At 35.0% G+C, this 22422-nt stretch overlaps 1 protein-coding gene across 1 annotated transcript in view; it reads left to right on the top strand.

Moving 5' to 3' along the window:
• Window positions 1-22422, top strand: part of rdgB (retinal degeneration B) — a 608184-nt gene that overhangs the window by 443638 nt on the left and 142124 nt on the right. Inside the window, exon 17 of the mRNA XM_090391630.1 lies at window positions 18112-18228. Within this exon, the coding sequence (XP_090247756.1) occupies window positions 18112-18228 (117 nt within the window). The remainder of the gene's footprint in view (window positions 1-18111; window positions 18229-22422) is intronic.

Below are 22422 nucleotides of genomic sequence, written 5' to 3'. Positions count from 1 at the left end.
ATTTTGTTATTATTGGATGATGAATATTGATTAATCAAAATTTATTATTTTCAGACATGAATAATATAATCAGGTACAATATTTAGTAGTTGAAGCCATTTAAGAAGTGTAGTATATAATTAATATTTCAATTATCATTTATGGTTACCACACTGAACACATCAAAATGTTTTCAAAAGGACAAACATTTTACTTGTAATTAATGAGAAATGTGTCTGTGTTGTGATTTGTCATACAAGGCTTACTGCAGTTGTTTGTAATCTTTATACTCTTTTGGTCATTCTTCTTTGGCCATTTCCTGGGGGAGGGGGGATATAAACAAAATTTCAATGTCACACACTAGAGACAAGTTAGGAGCTATTATAATTGCTTTTCTTTGGATCCAACCATTTTAATTCAAACCTCCACTTAGAAAATTACTGTTACCCTATAATAAATTCAGTTTAATCCTTTATCCAAGTGTGTGCAAACAAAGTTTGTACCTGAAAGTATCTTCAGGACTGGGGTAAAGTGGTACAACACAGGGCAACTCCTTGCAAAGGTGGAGCAAGCTACCAACACTCCTATCTCAGTATCTCCCATAATGCAAAACACATCTTGCGGATATGTATAATGTTATGCATTAAGGGAAGAGCCACTACCCAGACTAGTTTCGACCTTTATTGAGGTCTCTTCAGTGGGAGCCAGGCCAAGTGGAGATACCAAGGCAGAAGCATTAGCAAGGTCATCTCCTCCTATAGGAGCTGCCAAACGGTGTGCCATCTTTTTTTTTTAAATTACTCTGGATTTAGAGAAAGATGTTGAAAGAAGTTTACTGTTACCCTAGATAACCAGATTCATCTAAGTAAGCCAATGATGAAGACCCATTAAATAGGATTTATGCTTAGATAACTTATCATGCTGAAGGTTATTTACCTTAATTTCAAAAATTATATCCATTTTTGTGGCCATATAAGGATATTTTATAACCAGGAAAATAATTTAGTGATTAATAGGATGTGTATTAAAAGTTATCCTGTGTGGAACAATGAATCATGGCCTAAAGATTGGTGCACTTCTGTTCTGATTCCTATTCATAATAAAGGGTATAGTACAAAATGTAACAATTATAGAACTAGCAGTTTAATTAGTCATCCAAGCATAATTTTCCTAAAAATCTTACTCTCCAGGATTGAGAGGGAAATAGAAAGTATAGAAGGTATACTTTCATAAAACCAATCTGTATTCCCTTAAAACAGGAGTACATTAGATCATTTAATTACAATACATCTCATTGCAGAAAAATATATTAAACATAATAAAATGCTATGTCACAATTTTATAGATATACAGAAGGTCATTACTTCAGTGTGGCATATGGCATTGTGGAGAATACTAGAATACTGAATCAGTATGGAATAGATAATAAAATAGTATGCCTAATTACAACTCTTTACTGTTCCTCAGAAATGTTAATAGAAATCAGTGGCAGCTTCGGAGGTTCATCAAGGTTGCATACTTTCGCCAGTGCTTTTTTAACCCTTATTTGGAATATATAATAAACTTGGAAAAGAGTGGCATTGGAATTACAGTTGATGGCAAAAAAAGTCAATCTCAGATTTGTATCTGATGATATTGACCTAATAGTAGAGAATAAACATCAATTACAAGAATTAACAGACAGAGTTTCTAAGATGCCTAGTGATTATGGATTAAAGATCAGCATTCATAAATCCAAAATAATGTCTTCAGGCAATAAGCCTATGAAAATTTCAGTTGATGATGAAATATTGGAAGAAGTAAAATGATTCACCTGCTTAGGAAGCATACAACATAGAGATTGTCAGTTTAAACATAACATTAAAGCACACTCTGTTAAAGAACTGTCACCCTTCAGAGGTTACAGTCACTTTTGAAGGACAGTATAAAACAGCTTAATACAAAACTCTGCCTCATCCTTGTTACCTTTATCTTACTGTATGAATGTGTGAGTTGGACTTTGCTAAAAGAAGATGAAGAAAGACTGTTGGAACTTTGAGGTGAGGTGCTACAGAAAACTTGAAGATAACACATGGCACACATAACAACTGATGAGGTTAGAAGGAAAATCTGCTTCATTTCTAGAACGTAAGAAAATGTCATTACTAAAATACATCATAAACAGCTCTGGTAGCTATGCCATGTAGCTAGATCATATAGCTTATCTAAAATAGCACTAGAGGGCTTGACTTCTAGTAAAAAATACTAGGGACAACCTAGAATCACCTGGATAGATAATCCCATATTTTTCGATAGATAACGCGCTCCCCAACATTTTCATCACTCCTTTTGATATATAGGTAATGCGCATGCGCCAGCTAGTGATAGAGTTAGGAAGTACAGACAGAGGATCGAGGAATTCTTTAAAAGCACGTGCGTTGCTAGTACTCTTTCTCTTGTAACTAGTTGCATTGTTATTGGATCTGAATTACCCATGGAAGACAGAAGTACTTCTCGGAGAAAATCCTACACAGCGCAGTTCAAGGTTGAAGTGGTAGAAGTAGCAAAGGAAAAAGGGAATTGTGAAGCTGGTAAATTGTTCAGTATTGGAGAAAGTAGTGTTCGTGAATGGCAAAAGGCTGAAACAGTCCTGAAATGTTTACATACGAGGAAACGTGCTTGTGGCCAACCATAGGAAAAAAAACTGTTTGATTGGGTTGTTAGTGAAAGAGCTAAAGGTATAAGAATATCTACTGTCCGTGTGTTGCAGGAATCAAAAAGAATTGCCCAAAACGATAATATAAAGGATTTCAAGGCCTCCCCATCTTAGGTTTTTGGATTTATGAAGAAAAACAATTTAAGTGTGTGCTCCTCCACTAGTGTTGGACAAAATTTACCATGCGACTGGGAAGCGAAAGTAGCTAAATTTTGTTTGTTTCTGAGAGAAAACTTGTGTGGGATTGATGCTTGTCACTTTGGGAATATGAATGAGGTTACCGTAAGTTTTGACATGCCTAGTTCTAGGAATGTGAATCTGAAGGGAGCAAAAGTGGTTTCAGTTACTACAACAGGGCATGAAAGGTATAACTTTACTGTGGTTCTCTGTGTAACTGTAGCTGGTTCCAAACTGCCACCAATGGTGATTTTCAAAAGAAAGACTGTTCCAAAATGTTGTGATTCAAAGATATTATTGTTACTGCTAATGATAAAGGTTGGATAAATTTCAAGGTTATGAAATTTTGGTTGGAGAATGTGTGGCGAAAGAGAAAAATGGCATTTTTCAACCCAAAATCTTTGTTAGTGTTGGATTCGTGTAGGGCACACACGACAGCAGAAGTTAAAACAATTATAAGTATTCCAAATTGGCCGTCATTCCAGGTGGTTTAACAAAAAAACTCTAACCCCTTGATCTTGCAGTAAATAAACCATTCAAAGACAATTTGCAAGCTAAGTGGGAAGACTGGATGATGAATGGCATCCATGAATATAACAAAACAAGGTAGATGAAATGAACATCATATAAAGATATAGTTACGTTTTCATATTTATGAATTTGGGGACACAAAACACATGTGTTGAAAATATTATTTTACTAATTATTAATAAAATAATCTTTTCAACATGTGTGTTTTGTGTCCCTAAATTCATAAATATAAATGCTGATCACCGCGCGTAAGCTTAAAAGAAAGAATATAGTTACGTGGATTGGAGAAAGTTGGGCTGCTGTAAGTGAAAACTGTTAGAAATGGTTTCATTAAAGCACAAGGGAATACAGTGGTGTCCAGTGACAATGATTATGAAGCTGAAGAAATACCAAACGAAATTTTTAATGCAATTGATTCTTTCAGTATTGAGTCTGATGAAGAATTTTTTGGATTTGAATTGTGTAATGTTCAATAAATATTAAGTAATACTTCTACCTTAGTTTTGTTATTACATTTGATTTATCTCTCATCCTTTCAAATGTATACTGCGCATGTTCATTTTTAATGAATTTAGACTTTTTTGTATAGATAACGCACGTGTTATCTATTGAAAAGTACGGTATTATATGACAACTGCAGAATCCTTTGATAGATCTAAATCTCTCACCAGGCTTTAATTCACTTTGTGTGAACTCTTGTGGTTTACTCCTCTTACTTCAGGCTGCTAAGTTAGATTAGTTTATCAAATTATTATTATTATTTTATTTATTTATTTTTTTTTTTTTTGAAATGTGAATTCTTGCATATTATACATTAATACCATGGGATTAAGCATTAGGTAATGTGGTTCCCCATACTCGAGATACCAAACATAGAACCTTGGAAGTGACTTCAGATCTTTTATATGCAGAGTGGTGATTTCACTCTGGGTAGTAAAATTCATATATCTAAAAACATTCACAAACATCTTTGTCCATGTTAAAGATACCAAGCAATTTTAAACTTTAAACCTGGTTTTACTCCATTTCCCAAGTAAGCAAACAGACTAAAAGTAAAGTTTGCGCCTGCAATTGATGCAAGTCTAACTGATCCCACAGGTAGTGCAGGATCAGGGCAACTCGTGGCAAAGGTGGAACAAGCTCCGATCACTAATCTTAATATTTACCCTTAATGCCAAAACACATCTCCAAGAAGGGGATGTATGATGTTTTGTATTAAAGGCAAGGAGCCACTACCCAGACCGGTTTCGACCTTTATGGTAACTTGTTTTGGCGAAATACTTACAAGCTCTGCATTACTAAATCTTGGTATTTCAAAGCCTAGCTCCCACTGACGAGACCTCAATAAAGGTCGAAACCGGTCTGGGTAGTGGCTCCTTGCCTTTAATACAAAACATCATACATCCCCTTCTTGGAGATGTGTTTTGGCATTAAGGGTAAATATTAAGATTAGTGATCGGAGCTTGTTCCACCTTTGCCACGAGTTGCCCTGATCCTGCACTACCTGTGGGATCAGTTAGACTTGCATCAATTGCAGGCGCAAACTTGACTTTTAGTCTGTTTGCTTACTTGGGAAATGGAGTAAAACCAGGTTTAAAGTTTAAAATTGCTTGGTATCTTTAACATATTTATACCCAAGGTAAAAATACTTTCTACATTTATATCTCCTCCAGAGATTTTTATTTAATAAGGTTAAAACACCTTATGGTAACTTGTTTTGGCGAAATACTTACAAGCTCTGCATTACTAAATCTTGGTATTTCAAAGCCTAGCTCCCACTGACGAGACCTCAATAAAGGTCGAAACCGGTCTGGGTAGTGGCTCCTTGCCTTTAATACAAAACATCATACATCCCCTTCTTGGAGATGTGTTTTGGCATTAAGGGTAAATATTAAGATTAGTGATCGGAGCTTGTTCCACCTTTGCCACGAGTTGCCCTGATCCTGCACTACCTGTGGGATCAGTTAGACTTGCATCAATTGCAGGCGCAAACTTGACTTTTAGTCTGTTTGCTTACTTGGGAAATGGAGTAAAACCAGGTTTAAAGTTTAAAATTGCTTGGTATCTTTAACATATTTATACCCAAGGTAAAAATACTTTCTATCTTTGTCCATGGTGCAATTCACTTATTCACACTTTATGGAGAGTACTTCTGCATTTTTAGTTGGAGAGTGCCTCCAAAAATCCCTTGAGTGTGAGACACATGTTCGTGGTGGGTACTCTCAGTAATGATTCTCAACATTTTTCTTCTTATTCCTTTACTAGGCTTTTCTTCCATATTCTTCACTCTATTTTTCCTTGTAAAGGTGTAGCAGTCAGTCTTCATTTCCATGGTAGCCCTGGCATTCCATTCTCAAGCGCATTCATTGCTTGCTGAGTAGGCATCCATGTGTGGCTCCATAATGGGTGAGGCGTGCTGGCACTGACTCATACTCCCATGGAGAATGAGTAATTTTTCATTCTGTAAGAGATAATTGTGCCATGAGAGTTTTCTTCAATTAACACGAAAAAACACAAGGGATAAGTAATACTATTTATTTAAGACCATATATCTCAGCTGGAATATTACAGGCTGTAATCGGTGGTGACAATAATTAATTACAAAATAGAACACAAACAATGGATGATTTGAAAAAGTAAGAGCCGTGTGATGTCATACAAAAAACAACACAATGGCATAACTGAGGAAATATTGCAATATTGAAATTCATTAGCCCTTTAAAAAAAAAAATGTATTGATGTGTGATTAAAATAAAACTTTCCCATATCTCATATAGAGAGAGCAGTCGTTCTGATTTAAGTTTGGAAGTGAAGTAAAGCCTCACTGATTTCGTTGAACAAATGTTCAAATTTATACCAACACTGATGAAGTATGCTTCAGACCATGGGATGTTGTGGTCTGTATCTATTTCATGCTGTGCCAAGCCAGATTTTTCAAATTTACTGTTGCTAATTAAGACTGGTGTTCTTGTGTTCTCTTTTCCACAGAGTGTCCAGTCTGTCCAAATTAAGAATGTCACAAGGAACTTGGTAGACACCAAGGAGAGCTAGACGAGACCATTATCATTTGAAAATGGAAACCATACTGAAAATTTGTTGATCAGATATAGTGAAACTATTCAACTTTGTTATGCACTCTTGATATTTTATTTGTCACAATAAAGTTTACAGTCAAGCTGAAGGAACTGTAATAGAAAGTTCACTCTCCCCCACACTTACTAACTTTTATTTAGAACATTTAGAAGACATCCTTTTCTCGTCCATACACCCTCAGCCTTCGTTTTGGGTTCATTATATAGACTATGTTTTTACTATCTGGCCCCATAATGAAGAAACGTTGCCTGCTTTTTTTATCGAATATAAACAACTTTGTTTTCTTACACTTGGATAACGGATTAAAATAAATTTATTATAGTCTAACCAAGTGGGAAAAAACTTCCAGTATATTATTTATTATTATATTATATTATTACCAAGTGACTTTTATATCTAGTTTTGGTTTAGCAGTTTTGCTCTTTAATAAATTTTAGAATAAGTTCTTGAAATTGAGACTTTCCTTTCTTACTTTCTTTTCCAAGGCAATCTAATGGTGGTCTTCATTTTTCAGTGTACATAAAGAAGACAAGTACAAGTAGGTATTATATTGATGTGTCCCATCATCATCATCCATTTCTAAAGGCAGACAATATCATTGCATTGGGCATGCAGATGCTCCACAGATTCTGTTCAAGAAGAAAAAAAAAAAAAATTTAACCTGTCTTCTATTTAAGCTCCTTTCATCACTAATTGTCAACAACTCTGATATCCTCACAGAAATAATAAACAACTTTTGCCTTCATCCAGTCTTCTCCAGAATACATTTCCAGAACTTCCCTTTCATTTGTCCAAAAAGTTCACCAAACTTCTGTGCCATGTAAATCTACATGACGTTTCTTTCCGGTTCATAAATTAAGTTCGTTCTCGTACTCTCCATATGAAAAATTTCCTCCTCTCTCTCTCTTATCCAGTTGTTTACTGAATTCCTGACTCATACAATCTCTGTTATTATGGGCAGAAGTATGTTTAATGGAGCACCAAGAACACATCAATTTTGGGATGTTTTCTTGGTCTCATTAGTCATGCCACTTAAGACTTTTTCCATCTAACTCTGTATCTGATGTATTACATCAAAGCCTTTTTTTTTTCCTTTTTTTTTTTTTTTGTTAGATCAGGGTTTTGTTAGATTATATAAAGAAAGCTGTTTCGGTATCATATTCATCATCCAGACTTAAATAGGAATGATTTCCCAGGTTTGGGAGTTATCTTCCTTAATTACCTTCACTACATTAATTAATTTTTTCTATATAATTTTTTTTTCCACTTTATTGAAGTTCAAGCTCTCCTCCTACTTTTAACACTGTATATTGTGCTATAATTTTCAAATATTATTCTGTTTTCTCTTTTCTCTTTAACTGTATCTAATCATTGGCAATGGTCATTTAACATGACCAAAATGTTTGATGACATTAAATAATTTATTTTCAATGTAAGAAAATGAATACCTTCATTCATTTTAGACTTGTGTATTGCTTAAATGTCATCATCAAATTCCTGACATGTACCCTCAAGGGATGTACAAAATATGATAGTACTACATCAAAAATTTACATCATTACTAACTTCCTATCTACAATTTTCCTCCAAATCAGTCTGTCACTTGTCAAGACTCCAATATTATCATTATCAGATCTTATATTTCTATCGTCTAAGGCACTTTGTACCATATCAATCCACCTATATCGTGGTCTTCCTCTGGGTCGTTTTCCTGCCAACCTGGTAGACAACACTTGTTTTGCTAATCTTTCCTAGCCCATTCTGTTTAAGTGACCATACCACCTGAGATTAGCTCTGCTGACGCATTCCTGGATGCTGACAATGTCAAGTTCTTTCCTAATATCCTCATTTTTAATATGATATTGCCATTGATGCCATCTGTTCACACCTATAATCTTTCTCAGGACTCTCATATCTGTGGTCTCTAGTCTTTGGTCAAGTGTTTTACTTCTGACCCAGCTCTCAGATCCATAAGTTAAAACTGGTTTAAACACTGTCTTGTATACAGCTAATTTAGTGTTCCGACTAATTTCTCGGGGTGCTTAAGGGTCAAAGCTGTATAACTGAGCGGAGACCTCCACATAGCCTTTAAAGGAATGCGGAGAACCGACTAGGGCTTCTGACCTAATGTCCAATCCTCACCTTCTCGTGGTGCACCCTGTTGGGTATCTACTTGGATACCGAACGGACGAGGATGGGCTGGCAATTTGGGATTTAGCCGACCAAATTGTATTCTTATTGGTTAAACCAAAATATAGAATGATGGTACAACATGACAAAATTTCATGCCGGCTGGGGCGTAGCCCGGTTAAACAAGGCCCCCGTTGTTTTCGCCAGGGAACCAGGGCGAACAGCGAAAAGTCAGCTACTGGAACAAATCTGAAAATAAATCCCAACTCAACATCACCAGAGTTAAAGATCGGTACTATCAACGTAAGAAGCCTAAATGGCAAAGAAATGGAGCTAGCTGAGGAATTAGATAAGTACCAGATCGACATAATAGGGGTGACTGAAACAAAAAAGACCAAAACTGGGGAGATCTTTCTGATCAATAAATACAAAATGTTATATTCAGGCAATGACAATCAAGGAAAAGAAGGAGTAGCCATAGTATTCAACACAAAATACGAGGCTAATCTTCTTGAATGGCAGTCAGTCTCAAGCACAGTAATGTGGGCAAATATGAGAATGGGGAACTGGACAATGAGACTTATTTGTGCCTATGGTCCCACAGAAGGTTCTACTAAGGTAGAATTGGAGGAATTTTTTGAGGCTTTAGAAAAAGCAACTGACACAATGAAAAAGGAAAAGTTGGTCCTTGTTGGGGATCTAAATAGCAGAGTAGGAAATGATTGTGAGACTTACAAAAATATTTTGGGAAAATTTGGAGAAAAGAACAAAGCTAATAATAATGGCAAATATCTGTTGGATTTCTGCTCAGGACATGGACTGGTTATTACTAACACCATGTTCCAACATAAAAATGTGCACAAATTCACATGGAGAGAAGAGGCTAGGAATAAGAAAAGTCTCATTGACTATGTTATTGTTGATAGTGATGTTTTCTCCCTGGTGCAGGACACCAGAGTGTACAGAGGATTTGAAATTGGAAGTGATCAAGTGATCACTATTTAGTCTTGAGCAGGATAAAATTGAAATTCATATTGAAAAGAATAACATATAAGAAAGTTTTAAAGCGAATAAAAGTTGAGCAGCTCTCAGATGTGAGCTGTAGACTAAAATACACAAAGATTATTGAAGAAAAAATGGAAGAGTTTGAAAACAGGAATCAAACTTTTGAGATTCAGTGGCAAACTCTGAAGAAAACATTGATTGATTCTGCCAGAGAGAGAGGCATGTGGTGAGGTTGTCTGTAAGGATAAAAAAATCAGACTTCACTGGTGGACACAGGAAGTTAAAGAGGCAGTGAAGGAAAAGAAGAAAGCATACCAAAAGTTCCTGTCAAATAAGTCAGCTTGTGCTCTTAGAGAATATAGAGACAAATGCAAGAATGCTAAACACTGTGTAAAACTAGTTAAATAAAAGTCATGGGAGGACTTTGGCAAGAATATAGAAAATAAATATCAAGAAGGTGGCAAAATATTCTGGAGGTTGTTGAAGAAGCTTAAGAATGGAGGAAAGAGTGCTGTAAAAGGAATTAGAGATGATAAAGGTGACATGAAAACGGGAGAAAAAGATATCCTTGAAGTATGGAGTAATTACTTTGAAAAACTGCTAAATGAAACAAGCAGTGATGACAGCACAGTGGTAAAAAACACTGACCAGGCATGCAGTCAGGAATACATATCCATACTTAAAGTAGAAAAAGCCATCAAAGGCTTGAAATGTGGAAAGGCAGCAAAAGTAGATGATATTCGACCAGAAATGCTGAAGTATGGTGGTATAAGAGTGTTATAGTGGCTGTACTGCATAGTTCCGAAAGCCTGTACAGAGGGACGAATTCCCGATGATTGGAGTAGAGCTCTCATAGTACCCATATATAAAAAGGTAAATAAAACTGCATGTGAGAATTACAGAGGTATTTCCCTACTGAGTATTCCTGACAAGATCTATGCAAGTATACTTGAGAAACGGTTGAGAATTGTGGAAGAAAAGCTTGGTGAAGAGCAAGCTGGATTCAGGCTAAATAGAGGCTGTCAGGATCAGATCTTCACTTGTTGTTTTAAGGATACTTGCGACATAAGACTGAATGATATAATCACGTAATCACAAGAAAGATATTTATTTAACCAAATATTTCGGTCTGGAAATAGCAGACCATCGTCGGTGGTATTACAAGAACAGTTTAAAAAATATACAAGCTAGAATACTAACAATAGATCGTTGAAATTAGAACATGCCGCGTGATGTTATATCACTAAGTATGAAACGAAATATTTTGAAGTAGAAACATGATTGAATTTGCTATAAAAAAAATAAAAAAAAAATAAAATAAAATAAAATAAAATTAATGAGTAATCTTGATTAGGCTTTCCCAGATTTTTGATATAGATATGCAGTCATTACGATTCAGGTTGGGATGATGGAGCAAGGCCTCCACGCTTTCCTTGAACAAACGTTCGAACCTATAACGGGATCTATGTAAGAGGCGCGTTTTGGACCAAAGGATGCTGTGGTCAGTTTCAATCCCGTGTTGAGCCAGACCAGACTTTTCAGGTTTATTGTGAAGAATGGATGATTGATGTTCTTGGATTCTTTTTTCAAGAGAGCGTCCAGTCTGTCCAAAGTAAGAGAGATCACAGTTGCAAGGAATTTGATAAACTCCAGGAAGAGATAAAGTTGAGCGTTTGTCTTTAGGAGAAGGAAAATGAGAAGACAATTTGTTAATAGGAGAATACGTAGCTGTTAAATCATATTTCTTCAAAATTCTTGCGATAGGTTCTGAAATACCGGAGATATAAGGAATAGGTACTCGACGTATTGAATCTTTGTTGTTTTGTGGAGGATTATAAGATGTAAGAAGACGTTGAATACTTTTTTCAGAAAAGCCATTGAGTTTCATGTGTTGCTGGATAGTAGAAAGTTCTTTCTGTAGATAATCAAAAGTAGAACAATTAGTTTTGGCTCTTTTGATGAGACATTTTATAATTCCTGTTTTATGACATGGATGATGGGCTGATTCTTTCAGAATATAACGACCTGTGAATGTTGGTTTCCTGTATACTGTAGTTGTAAGAATATTTGAAGATGATCGGATGAGGAGAACGTCTAAAAAAGATAACTGGTTGTTTTCTTCTAATTCCATAGTAAACTTTATGCGATGATGTAAGGAATTAATACTGTTTAAAAAGGAAGATAAAGTGTTTTTACTGTGAGGCCAAATAGCAAATATGTCATCTATATATCTTACCCAAAAAGATGGTAGAGGGAAACTAGATGTGAAGAGGACTTTTTCTAAATGTTCCAAATAAAAGTTGGCTAAAGCTGGAGAAAGAGGACTTCCCATGGCTGTTCCTTCTACTTGGCTATAAAATTTGTTTTGACATATGAAATAACCAGAATGTATAACGAAATCGAATAGTTTTATAATATCTTGAGGAAAGATGTCAGCAAGTAGTTTTAAAGTTTCCTTAAGAGGTACATTGGTGTATAAAGATTCTATATCAAAACTAACCATAAGATCTGTAGGTTGTAATGAGACATCTTTTAATTTTTCTAAGAAATCTGAGGAGTTTTTTAAAAAAGAACTCGAGTTGCCAATGTAAGATTTCAGTAATTTAGCTAGATATTTGGCTATACGGTAAGTAGGAGAATCAATGCAATCTACTATTGGACGAAGAGGATAGTCAATCTTATGGATTTTTGGAAGGCCATAAAATCTAGGAGGTCTTGCAAAATGAGTTTTAAGTCTTTCAATTGTGTCTTTATCCAAACTGATGACTTCATCAAGGAGAGAATTTAATTTCTTTAGTTGTCTGTTGGTTGGATTATAATCAATTTCTTGATATGTGGAGCGATCTCGAAGCAAAAGAGAAAGTAATCCAACCAACAGACAACTAAAGAAATTAAATTCTCTCCTTGATGAAGTCATCAGTTTGGATAAAGACACAATTGAAAGACTTAAAACTCATTTTGCAAGACCTCCTAGATTTTATGGCCTTCCAAAAATCCATAAGATTGACTATCCTCTTCGTCCAATAGTAGATTGCATTGATTCTCCTACTTACCGTATAGCCAAATATCTAGCTAAATTACTGAAATCTTACATTGGCAACTCGAGTTCTTTTTTAAAAAACTCCTCAGATTTCTTAGAAAAATTAAAAGATGTCTCATTACAACCTACAGATCTTATGGTTAGTTTTGATATAGAATCTTTATACACCAATGTACCTCTTAAGGAAACTTTAAAACTACTTGCTGACATCTTTCCTCAAGATATTATAAAACTATTCGATTTCGTTATACATTCTGGTTATTTCATATGTCAAAACAAATTTTATAGCCAAGTAGAAGGAACAGCCATGGGAAGTCCTCTTTCTCCAGCTTTAGCCAACTTTTATTTGGAACATTTAGAAAAAGTCCTCTTCACATCTAGTTTCCCTCTACCATCTTTTTGGGTAAGATATATAGATGACATATTTGCTATTTGGCCTCACAGTAAAAACACTTTATCTTCCTTTTTAAACAGTATTAATTCCTTACATCATCGCATAAAGTTTACTATGGAATTAGAAGAAAACAACCAGTTATCTTTTTTAGACGTTCTCCTCATCCGATCATCTTCAAATATTCTTACAACTACAGTATACAGGAAACCAACATTCACAGGTCGTTATATTCTGAAAGAATCAGCCCATCATCCATGTCATAAAACAGGAATTATAAAATGTCTCATCAAAAGAGCCAAAACTAATTGTTCTACTTTTGATTATCTACAGAAAGAACTTTCTACTATCCAGCAACACATGAAACTCAATGGCTTTTCTGAAAAAAGTATTCAACGTCTTCTTACATCTTATAATCCTCCACAAAACAACAAAGATTCAATACGTCGAGTACCTATTCCTTATATCTCCGGTATTTCAGAACCTATCGCAAGAATTTTGAAGAAATATGATTTAACAGCTACGTATTCTCCTATTAACAAATTGTCTTCTCATTTTCCTTCTCCTAAAGACAAACGCTCAACTTTATCTCTTCCTGGAGTTTATCAAATTCCTTGCAACTGTGATCTCTCTTACTTTGGACAGACTGGACGCTCTCTTGAAAAAAGAATCCAAGAACATCAATCATCCATTCTTCACAATAAACCTGAAAAGTCTGGTCTGGCTCAACACGGGATTGAAACTGACCACAGCATCCTTTGGTCCAAAACGCGCCTCTTACATAGATCCCGTTATAGGTTCGAACGTTTGTTCAAGGAAAGCGTGGAGGCCTTGCTCCATCATCCCAACCTGAATCGTAATGACTGCATATCTATATCAAAAATCTGGGAAAGCCTAATCAAGATTACTCATTAATTTTTTTTTTTTTTTTTTTTTTTTTTTTTTTTTTTTTTATAGCAAATTCAATCATGTTTCTACTTCAAAATATTTCGTTTCATACTTAGTGATATAACATCACGCGGCATGTTCTAATTTCAACGATCTATTGTTAGTATTCTAGCTTGTATATTTTTTAAACTGTTCTTGTAATACCACCGACGATGGTCTGCTATTTCCAGACCGAAATATTTGGTTAAATAAATATCTTTCTTGTGATTACGTGATTATATCATTCAGATCTTCACTTTACGACAAATAGTCGAGAAAGCATGGGAATATAACAAAGATCTGTATTTAAGTTTTGTCGATTTGGAAAAGGCATATGACAAGTTGCCAAGAGAGAAGCTATTCAATACGCTGCAGTTATATGGTGTCAATGGGGCATTGTATCAAGCAATACTTAGTCTTTATTTGAGTTGTAAGTCAGCAGTTAGAATTGAAGGAAGTACAGGAAGATGGTTTAATGTTAAATCTGGTGTGAGACAAGGATGTACATTATCCCCTCTGTTATTCATTATCTATATGGATCACATTATGAAGGAAAGTGGTATCAAAAATGATATCAACACTGGAGATGTTAATGTCAGCTCTTTGCTTTATGCCAATGATGTTATACTTCTAAATAAATCCGCTACAAGTCTGCAAGATTCTCTGACTAAATTGAATAGCTGTTGTAATAGATATGGTATGAAGGTCAGCAATAAAAAGACAAAGACAATGAAAATAGGCAGAATCATTGAAAATGTCAACTGTGTTGTGAATGGAGAACCTGTGGAACAAGTAAAACATTTCAGCTATTTAGGCACGATTTTTACTGAATAGAGTTGTTGTAATAGATATGGTATGAAGGTCAGCAATAAAAAGACAAAGACAATGAAAATAGGCAGAATCATTGAAAATGTCAACTGTGTTGTGAATGGAGAACCTGTGGAACAAGTAAAACATTTCAGCTATTTAGGCATGATTTTTACTGAAGATGGTAAATTAAATATAGAAATAGACAACAGAATCAGCAAAGCTGGTATGGTGGGAAGTCAATTGAATAAATGCATATGGAATAAGAGAGAAATTAGTCGGAACACTAAATTAGCTGTATACAAGACAGTGTTCAAACCAGTTTTAACTTATGGATCTGAGAGCTGGGTCAGAAGTAAAATACTTGACCAAAGACTAGAGACCAGAGATATGAGAGTCCTGAGAAAGATTATAGGCATGAACAGATGGCATCAATGGCAGTATGATATTAAAAATGAGGATATTAGGAAAGAACTGGACATTGTCAGCATCCAGGAATGCGTTAGCAGAGCTAATCTCAGGTGGTATGGTCCCTTAAACAGAATGGGCGAGGAAAGATTAGCAAAACAAGTGTTCTCTGCCAAGTTGGCAGCAAAACGACCCAGAGGAAGACTAAGATATTGGTGGATTGATACGGTACAAAGTACTTTAGACGATAGAAATATAAGATCTGATAATGTTGGAGTCTTGACAAGTAACAGACTGATTTGGAGGAAAATTGTAGATAGGAAATTAATAATGATGTAATTTTTTTCATGTAGTACTATCATATCCTGTACACCCCTTGAGGGTACATGGCAGGAATTTGATGATGATGATGATGATGACTAATTTCTCTCTTATTCCATATGAATTTATTCGATTGACTTCCTACCATACCAGCTTTGTTGATTCTGTTGTCTATTTCCGTATTTAATTTACCATCTTCACTAAAAATCGTGCCTAAGTAGCCGAAATGTTTTACTTGTTCTATAGGTTTTCCATTCACAGTGCAGTTGATATTTTCAATGCTTCTGCCTATTTTCATTGTCTTCGTTTTTTTAATGCTCACTTTCATACCATATCTATTACAACAGTTATTCAAGTTAGTCAGGGACTCTTGCAAACTTGTAGCGGATTTATTTAGAAGTATAACATCATCTGCATAAAGCAAAGAGCTCACATTAACATCTCCAATTCTGATATCATGTTTAATACCACTTTCCTTCATAATGTGATCCATATAGATAATGAATAACAGAGGGGATAATGTACATCCTTGTCTCACACCAGATTTAACATTAAACCGTCTTCCTGTACTTCCTTCAATTCTAACTGCTGACTTACAACTCAAATAAAGACTAAGTATTGCTTGATATAATGCCCCATTGACACCGTATAACTGCAGCGTATTGAATAGCTTCTCTCTTGGCACCTTGTCATATGCCTTTACAGATCGACAAAACTTAAATACAGATCTTTGTTATATTCCCATGCTTTCTCAACTATTTGTCGTAAACTGCAGATCTGATCCTGGCAGCCTCTATTTGACCTGAATCCAGCTTGTTCTTCACCAAGCTTTTCTTCCACAATTCTTCTCAACCGTTTCTCAAGTATACTTGCATAGATCTTGTCAGGAACACTCAGTAGGGAAATACCTCTGTAACTCTCACATTCAGTTTTATTTCCCTTTTTTTATATAGGTACTATGAGAGCTCTACTCCAATCATCAGAAATTCGTCCCTCTGTCCAGGCTTTCTGAACTATGCAGTGCAGCCACTGTAAGACTTTTACACCATGATATTTCAGCATTTCTTGTCGAATATCATCTACTCCTGCTGCCTTTCCACATTTCAAGCCTTTGATGGCTTTTTCTACTTCAAGTATGGATAGGTATTCCCGACTGTATGCCTGTTGTGTGTTTTTTACCACTGTGCTATCACTGCTTCTTTCATTTAGCAATTTTTCGAAATAATTACTCCATACTTCAAAGATATCTTTTTCTCCCGTTTTCATGTAACCTTTATCATCTGTAACTCCTTTTATAGCACTCTTTCGTACATTTCTAAGCTTCTTCAACAACCTCCAGAATATCTTACCACCTTCTTGATTTTTATTTTCTATGTTCTTGCCAAAGTCCTCCCTTGACTTTTGTTTAGCTAGTTTTACACAGTGTTTAGCTTTCTTACATTTGTCTCTGTATTCGCTAAGAGCACAAGCTGACTTATTTGCCAGTAACTTTTGATATGCTTTCTTCTTTTCCTTCACTGCCTCTTTAACATCCTGTGTCCACCATGGAGTTCTGATTTTTCTATCCTTGTGGACAACCTCACCATATGCCTCTCTGGCTGAATCAATCAGGGTTTTCTTCAAGGCTTGCCACTGAATCTCCAAGGTTTGGTTCTTGTTCTCAAACTCTTTCATTTTTTCTTCGATAATCTTTGTGTATTTTAGTCTACAGTTCACATCTGAGAGCTGCTCAACTTTTATTCGCTTTCAAACTTTCTTACATGTTATTCTTTTCAATACGAAATTCAATTTTATCCTGCTCAAGAATAAATAGTGATTGTTTCCAATTTCAAATCCTCTGTACATTCTGGTGTCCTGCACCAGGGAGAAAACATCACTGTCAACAATAACATAGTCAATGAGACTTTTTTTATGCCCTGCCTCTTCTCTCCACGTGAATTTTGTCTTTTTTGTTTCAATCACCCCTATTATGTCGATCTGGTACTTATCTAATTCCTCAGCTAGCTCCATTTCTTTTCCATTCAGGCTTCTTATGTTGATAGTACCAATCTTTAACTCTGGTGATGTTGAGTTGGGGTGTGCTTTCAGATTTGTTCCAGTAGGTGACTTTTCGCTGTTAGCCTTAGCCCTGTTGTTCCCTGGCGAAAACAACAGGGGCCTTGTTTAACCGGGTGACTCCCCAGCCGGCATGAAATTTTGTCATGTTGTACCATCATTTTCTATATTGGTTTAAGCCAATAAGAATACAATTTGGTCAGCTAAATCCCAAATTGCCAGCCCATCCTCATTTATTCAGTATCCAGGTAGATACCCAACAGGGCGCACCACGAGAAGGTGAGGATTGGACATTAGGTCAGAAGCCCTGGTCAGTTCTCCACATTCCTTTAAAGGCTATGTGGAGGTCTCCTCTCAGTTATACAGCTTTGGCCCTTAAGCACCCCCTTGCTTAAATGTTGATATTTTAATATGATGAATGATGACTTTTGCCTTATCTCACATTAATGCATTTAGTAGCAAAACATCTTGAATTGTAAATTAATTAAAAGTTTTTTTTTATTGTTTTTTGAAGTTTAGTAAAAGTTTTTTCATTAATATGTGTTTTAACAGAATGTTGCTGCCAATCATAGAGCTAATGATGTAATAGTTAAGGAAAGTTCACCTCAGGTCCTTACAGCGCGATTTATGTATGGTCCATTAGATATGGTTGCATTAAGTGGAGAAAAGGTAATTTTTGATTTGCTATTCTCAAGAATACAAGATTTCTTTTTAATTTCTATATTCAAGCTTATGAAATATGCAGTCCACAAATGTCTTTTTTTGCTGCTCATGATTGTGTACAATTCTTGTTTATATATATAGGTATAGGTATACTAATTACGCACAGTTCTTATGTAACTTTCCTTTTTTCTTCCCCAAAAAAATAATTTTAGATATGTTTAATGCTTTGTAATATTTTTATATGACTCCCACCCATGAATAGCTATAAATATATGGTACATTAATACCATGTGTAGTTAAGGATTTTATATTTTTTTGTGTTTTTATTTGTATTTCTACACAGTTCAGTAAGCTTACTCAAGAGACCAAACATGGAACTTTGCTAAGCCACCTTTAAGCCTCCAATAAGTGGGATAGTGGTCTCACACCAGGTGGTGAAATTCATATCCCACCTAAAGGCAATCACAAATGTCAAGATCCAATATACTAGCCACTAAGCCAATTAAGCTGTCAAAATGTTTAATTTAAATTTGTGTTTATATTTAAATGTTTTATTTTATAAAAATAATGCAAAAAACCAATTTGTTTCTTTCGGTTATTTCTTTCCTTCTGCAATTTTTATGATGGGAACTAAGTTGCAATTTCTACTTTTTTTTTTTATGGCCTAAATACACACATCTAAACTGAAATACTGATTGTTTGGATTTTTCCATTGGTAAAACTTGATTTTACTGGCAGAATTTTGATTACATTGTTTATATCTTCACTGCATCAGTATATCAGTTTATTTGGGTTTGAGACTTTCATATTTTAGACAAAGCACTGTTTTGTTTAAAATAATGAATAAGTTAAACATTATCTAAATACCAGTCTTTTCAATGTATAGAGCCTTGAAGAAACTTCATGCTTCTAAATTTCTACCTCTGTTAAATAGATAAAAGATTATAGGCCTCAGTTGGCGAAAGTTTGTTAACTAAATTTATTCAGTTCATAAAACATTGATTCACTTCCTGGGTACATCTTGTTATTATTTTATTATTTTTCTTTCTTTTTTTTTTTTTTTCTTCAACTCTAGTAATGCTTAATAAAATATTAGTGAAGGAACAGAACTCAAGAGATTGAGTGAGAGACCAAATAAATTCAAACAAATATACTTATTTACAAATAAACATCACTAATATACTTTGTGGTATCCATGAATGTAACATTGTGTGTTTAAAATATTTCTATATCTGGCAACCACTATATATAACTGAGCCTTTAATAAAAATTATTAACTAAAAGGATCCAAAACAAACTGAAATGCTCCACATTGATTACCGCTTTTATTCAAGAGCATTCAAAGAATCATCTGAAATGATGAAGTATCCTCTAGAGTCTAACACAATACATGGGATGATTTTATGTAAACTTTGTTTTGCATAAAACAAGGAACACAACCAAAAATTTGGCAAAGATACATTGACAATATATTTATCATCTGGCTCAGTTCTACTACCCAATTAGAAGATTTCATTACCTTCCTGAGCAATATTCATCCTCAAATTAAATTCACAGTTGAATTAGAAAGAAATAGGTCTTTACTGTTTTTGGGTATACTAGTTGAGATATCAGAGCAAAATGTACTCAACTTCTCAGTCCGCAGGAAACCAACTAACACAGGACGTTATCTACATGCAACTGTTCATCACTACCTAGCAGAAAAAATGCCATCATTCATTCCTTATGTAATAGAGCCTACAGAATTTCAACAAATATAGATAAAATAAATTAGAGCTTCAGTATCTTAATTTTATCCTTCCAAAAATGGCTACAACAGAACATAAGTAAAAAAAAAAAAAAATTCAATCTAACCTCCAAAACAAACAGAAGGACAAATAAGTCAAGAATATAAAGGAGCAGTGATTCTCCCATATATATTATCAATCACAGATAAAATAGCAAGATTGCTTTGCCAAAAAAATAAATAAATAAAAATAATAAAAGTCACTTTCTTTCTAATCAACAAAATCTCCACTCATCTGAATCCTCCAAAACTACCACATTCACCACTGAAAAAAACCAGATGTCTACAAGATCAGTTGTACTTGGGAGCTATACTACATAGGACAAACTGGCAGATCTGGAAAGATATGCTGATTGGAACACATCCAAGAGGAGAATGAAAGAAAGCATGAATCAGGACTGGCAGGACATACAACAAATACAAAACATCTGGTAGAATGGCACAAACTGAAATGCTCTACATTGGTTACCACTTTTACTCTAGAATATTCAAAGAAACAGCTGAAATGATGAAGTGTAACAAAAAACATGGGATCATTTTACATTGAATCTGGTCTTCTTCAATCCATCATGACACACCTGTTTCTACCAGCAGTATACAGCAACCCATAAACCAGCAGCCAGTGTTTTAATGGAAAGCAGCAAATACATGATTTCTATTGTTTAATTGTTTTCAAATATTCTTCACTGGAAATGTTAACTGTTATTACTTTGCTTGTAGTTTTTTAATTTATTCTTGCTATTTCCTGATGAAGTGTAACAAATTTTTTCATGAAACTAGTCAAATTAAAACATTATTTCTTTGTGACTAAGAAGGCCATGTGAGGGGTGCTTAAGGATCAAAGCTGTATAACTGAGAGCAGACCTCCACATCGCCTTTAAAGGAATGTGGAGAACTTACAAGGGCTTCTGACCTAGTAGGTTCATCTTGTGGGTGCACCCTGTTAGGTATCTACATGGATACTGAATAAATGAGGATGGGCTGACAATTTGCAATTTAGCCGACTAAATTTGTATTCTTATTGGCTTAAACCACAATACAAATGATGGTACAACATGACAGAATTTCATGCCGGCTGGGGCATCACCCGGTTAAACAAGGCTCCTGTTGTTTTCACCAGAGAGCCAGGGTGAACAGCGAAAAGTCAACTACTGGAACAAATCCTAAAACACACCCCAACTCAATATCACCAGAGTTCAAGATCAGTACTGTCAACATAAGAAGCCTGAATGGCAAAGAAATGGAGCTAGCTGAGGAATTGGATTAGTAACAGATGGACATCATAGGGGAGACTGAAACAAAAAAGACAAAAACTGGTGAGATCTTTTTGAGCAATAAATACAAAATGTTATACTCAGGCAATGACAATCAAGGAAAAGGAGTAGCCATAGTATTCAACACTAAATATGAGGCTAATCTTCTTGAATGGCAGGCGATATCAAGTAGAGTGATGTGGGCAAATATGGAAATGGGGAACTGGACAATGAGACTTATTTGTGCCTATGGTCCCACAGAAGGTTCTACTAAGGTAGAAGTGGAGGAATTTTTTGAGGCTTTAGAGAAAGCAACTGACACAATGAAAAAGGAAAAGTTGATCCTTGTTGGGGATCTAAATAGTAGAGTAGGAAATGATTGTCAGCCATAAAAAATATTTTGGGAAAATTTGGAGAAAAGAGCAAAGCTAATAATAATGGCAAATACCTGTTCGATTTCTGCTCAGGACGTGGACTGGTTATTACTAACACCATGTTCCAACATAAAAATGTGCACAAATTCACATGGAGAGAAGAGACAAGGAATTAGAGAAGTCTTGTTGACTATGTTATTGTTGATAGCGATGACACTAGAGTGTACAGAGGATTTGAAATTAGAGGTGATCATCATTTGGTCTTGAGCAGGATAAAATTAAATTTCATGTTGAAAAGAATTACATGTAAGAAAGTTTTAAAGTGAATGAAAGTTGAGCAGCTCTCAGATGTGAACTGTAGACTAAAATACACCAACATTATTCAAGATAAAATGAAAGAGTTTGTGAAGAGGAACCAAACCTTGGAGATTCAGTGGCAAGCCCTGAAGAAAACATTGAATGATTCAGCCAGAGAGGCATGTGGTGAGGTTCTCTGCAAGGATAGAAAAATCAGAACTCCATGGTGGATACAGGAAGTTAAAGAAGCAGTGAAGGAAAAGAAGAAAGCATATGAAAAGTTCCCGGCAAATAAGTCAGCTTGTGCTTTTAGAGAATATAGAGACAAATGTAAGAGCGCTAAACACTGTGTAAAACTAGCTAAACAAAAATTTTTCATTGGAAGATTTTGGCAAGAACATAGAAAATCAATATTAGGAAGGTGACAAAATATTCTGGAGCTAGTTGAAAAAAGTTCAGAAAGAGTGCTGTAAAAGGAATTCGAGATGTT

This window comes from Typopeltis vanoorti, chromosome 4 (assembly GCF_054136105.1).
Source record: "Typopeltis vanoorti isolate ZY-2024b chromosome 4, IOZ_Tvanoo_1.0, whole genome shotgun sequence".
NCBI classification, from domain to species: domain Eukaryota; kingdom Metazoa; phylum Arthropoda; class Arachnida; order Uropygi; family Thelyphonidae; genus Typopeltis; species Typopeltis vanoorti.
This window is presented reverse-complemented; position numbering and strand designations above follow the sequence as displayed.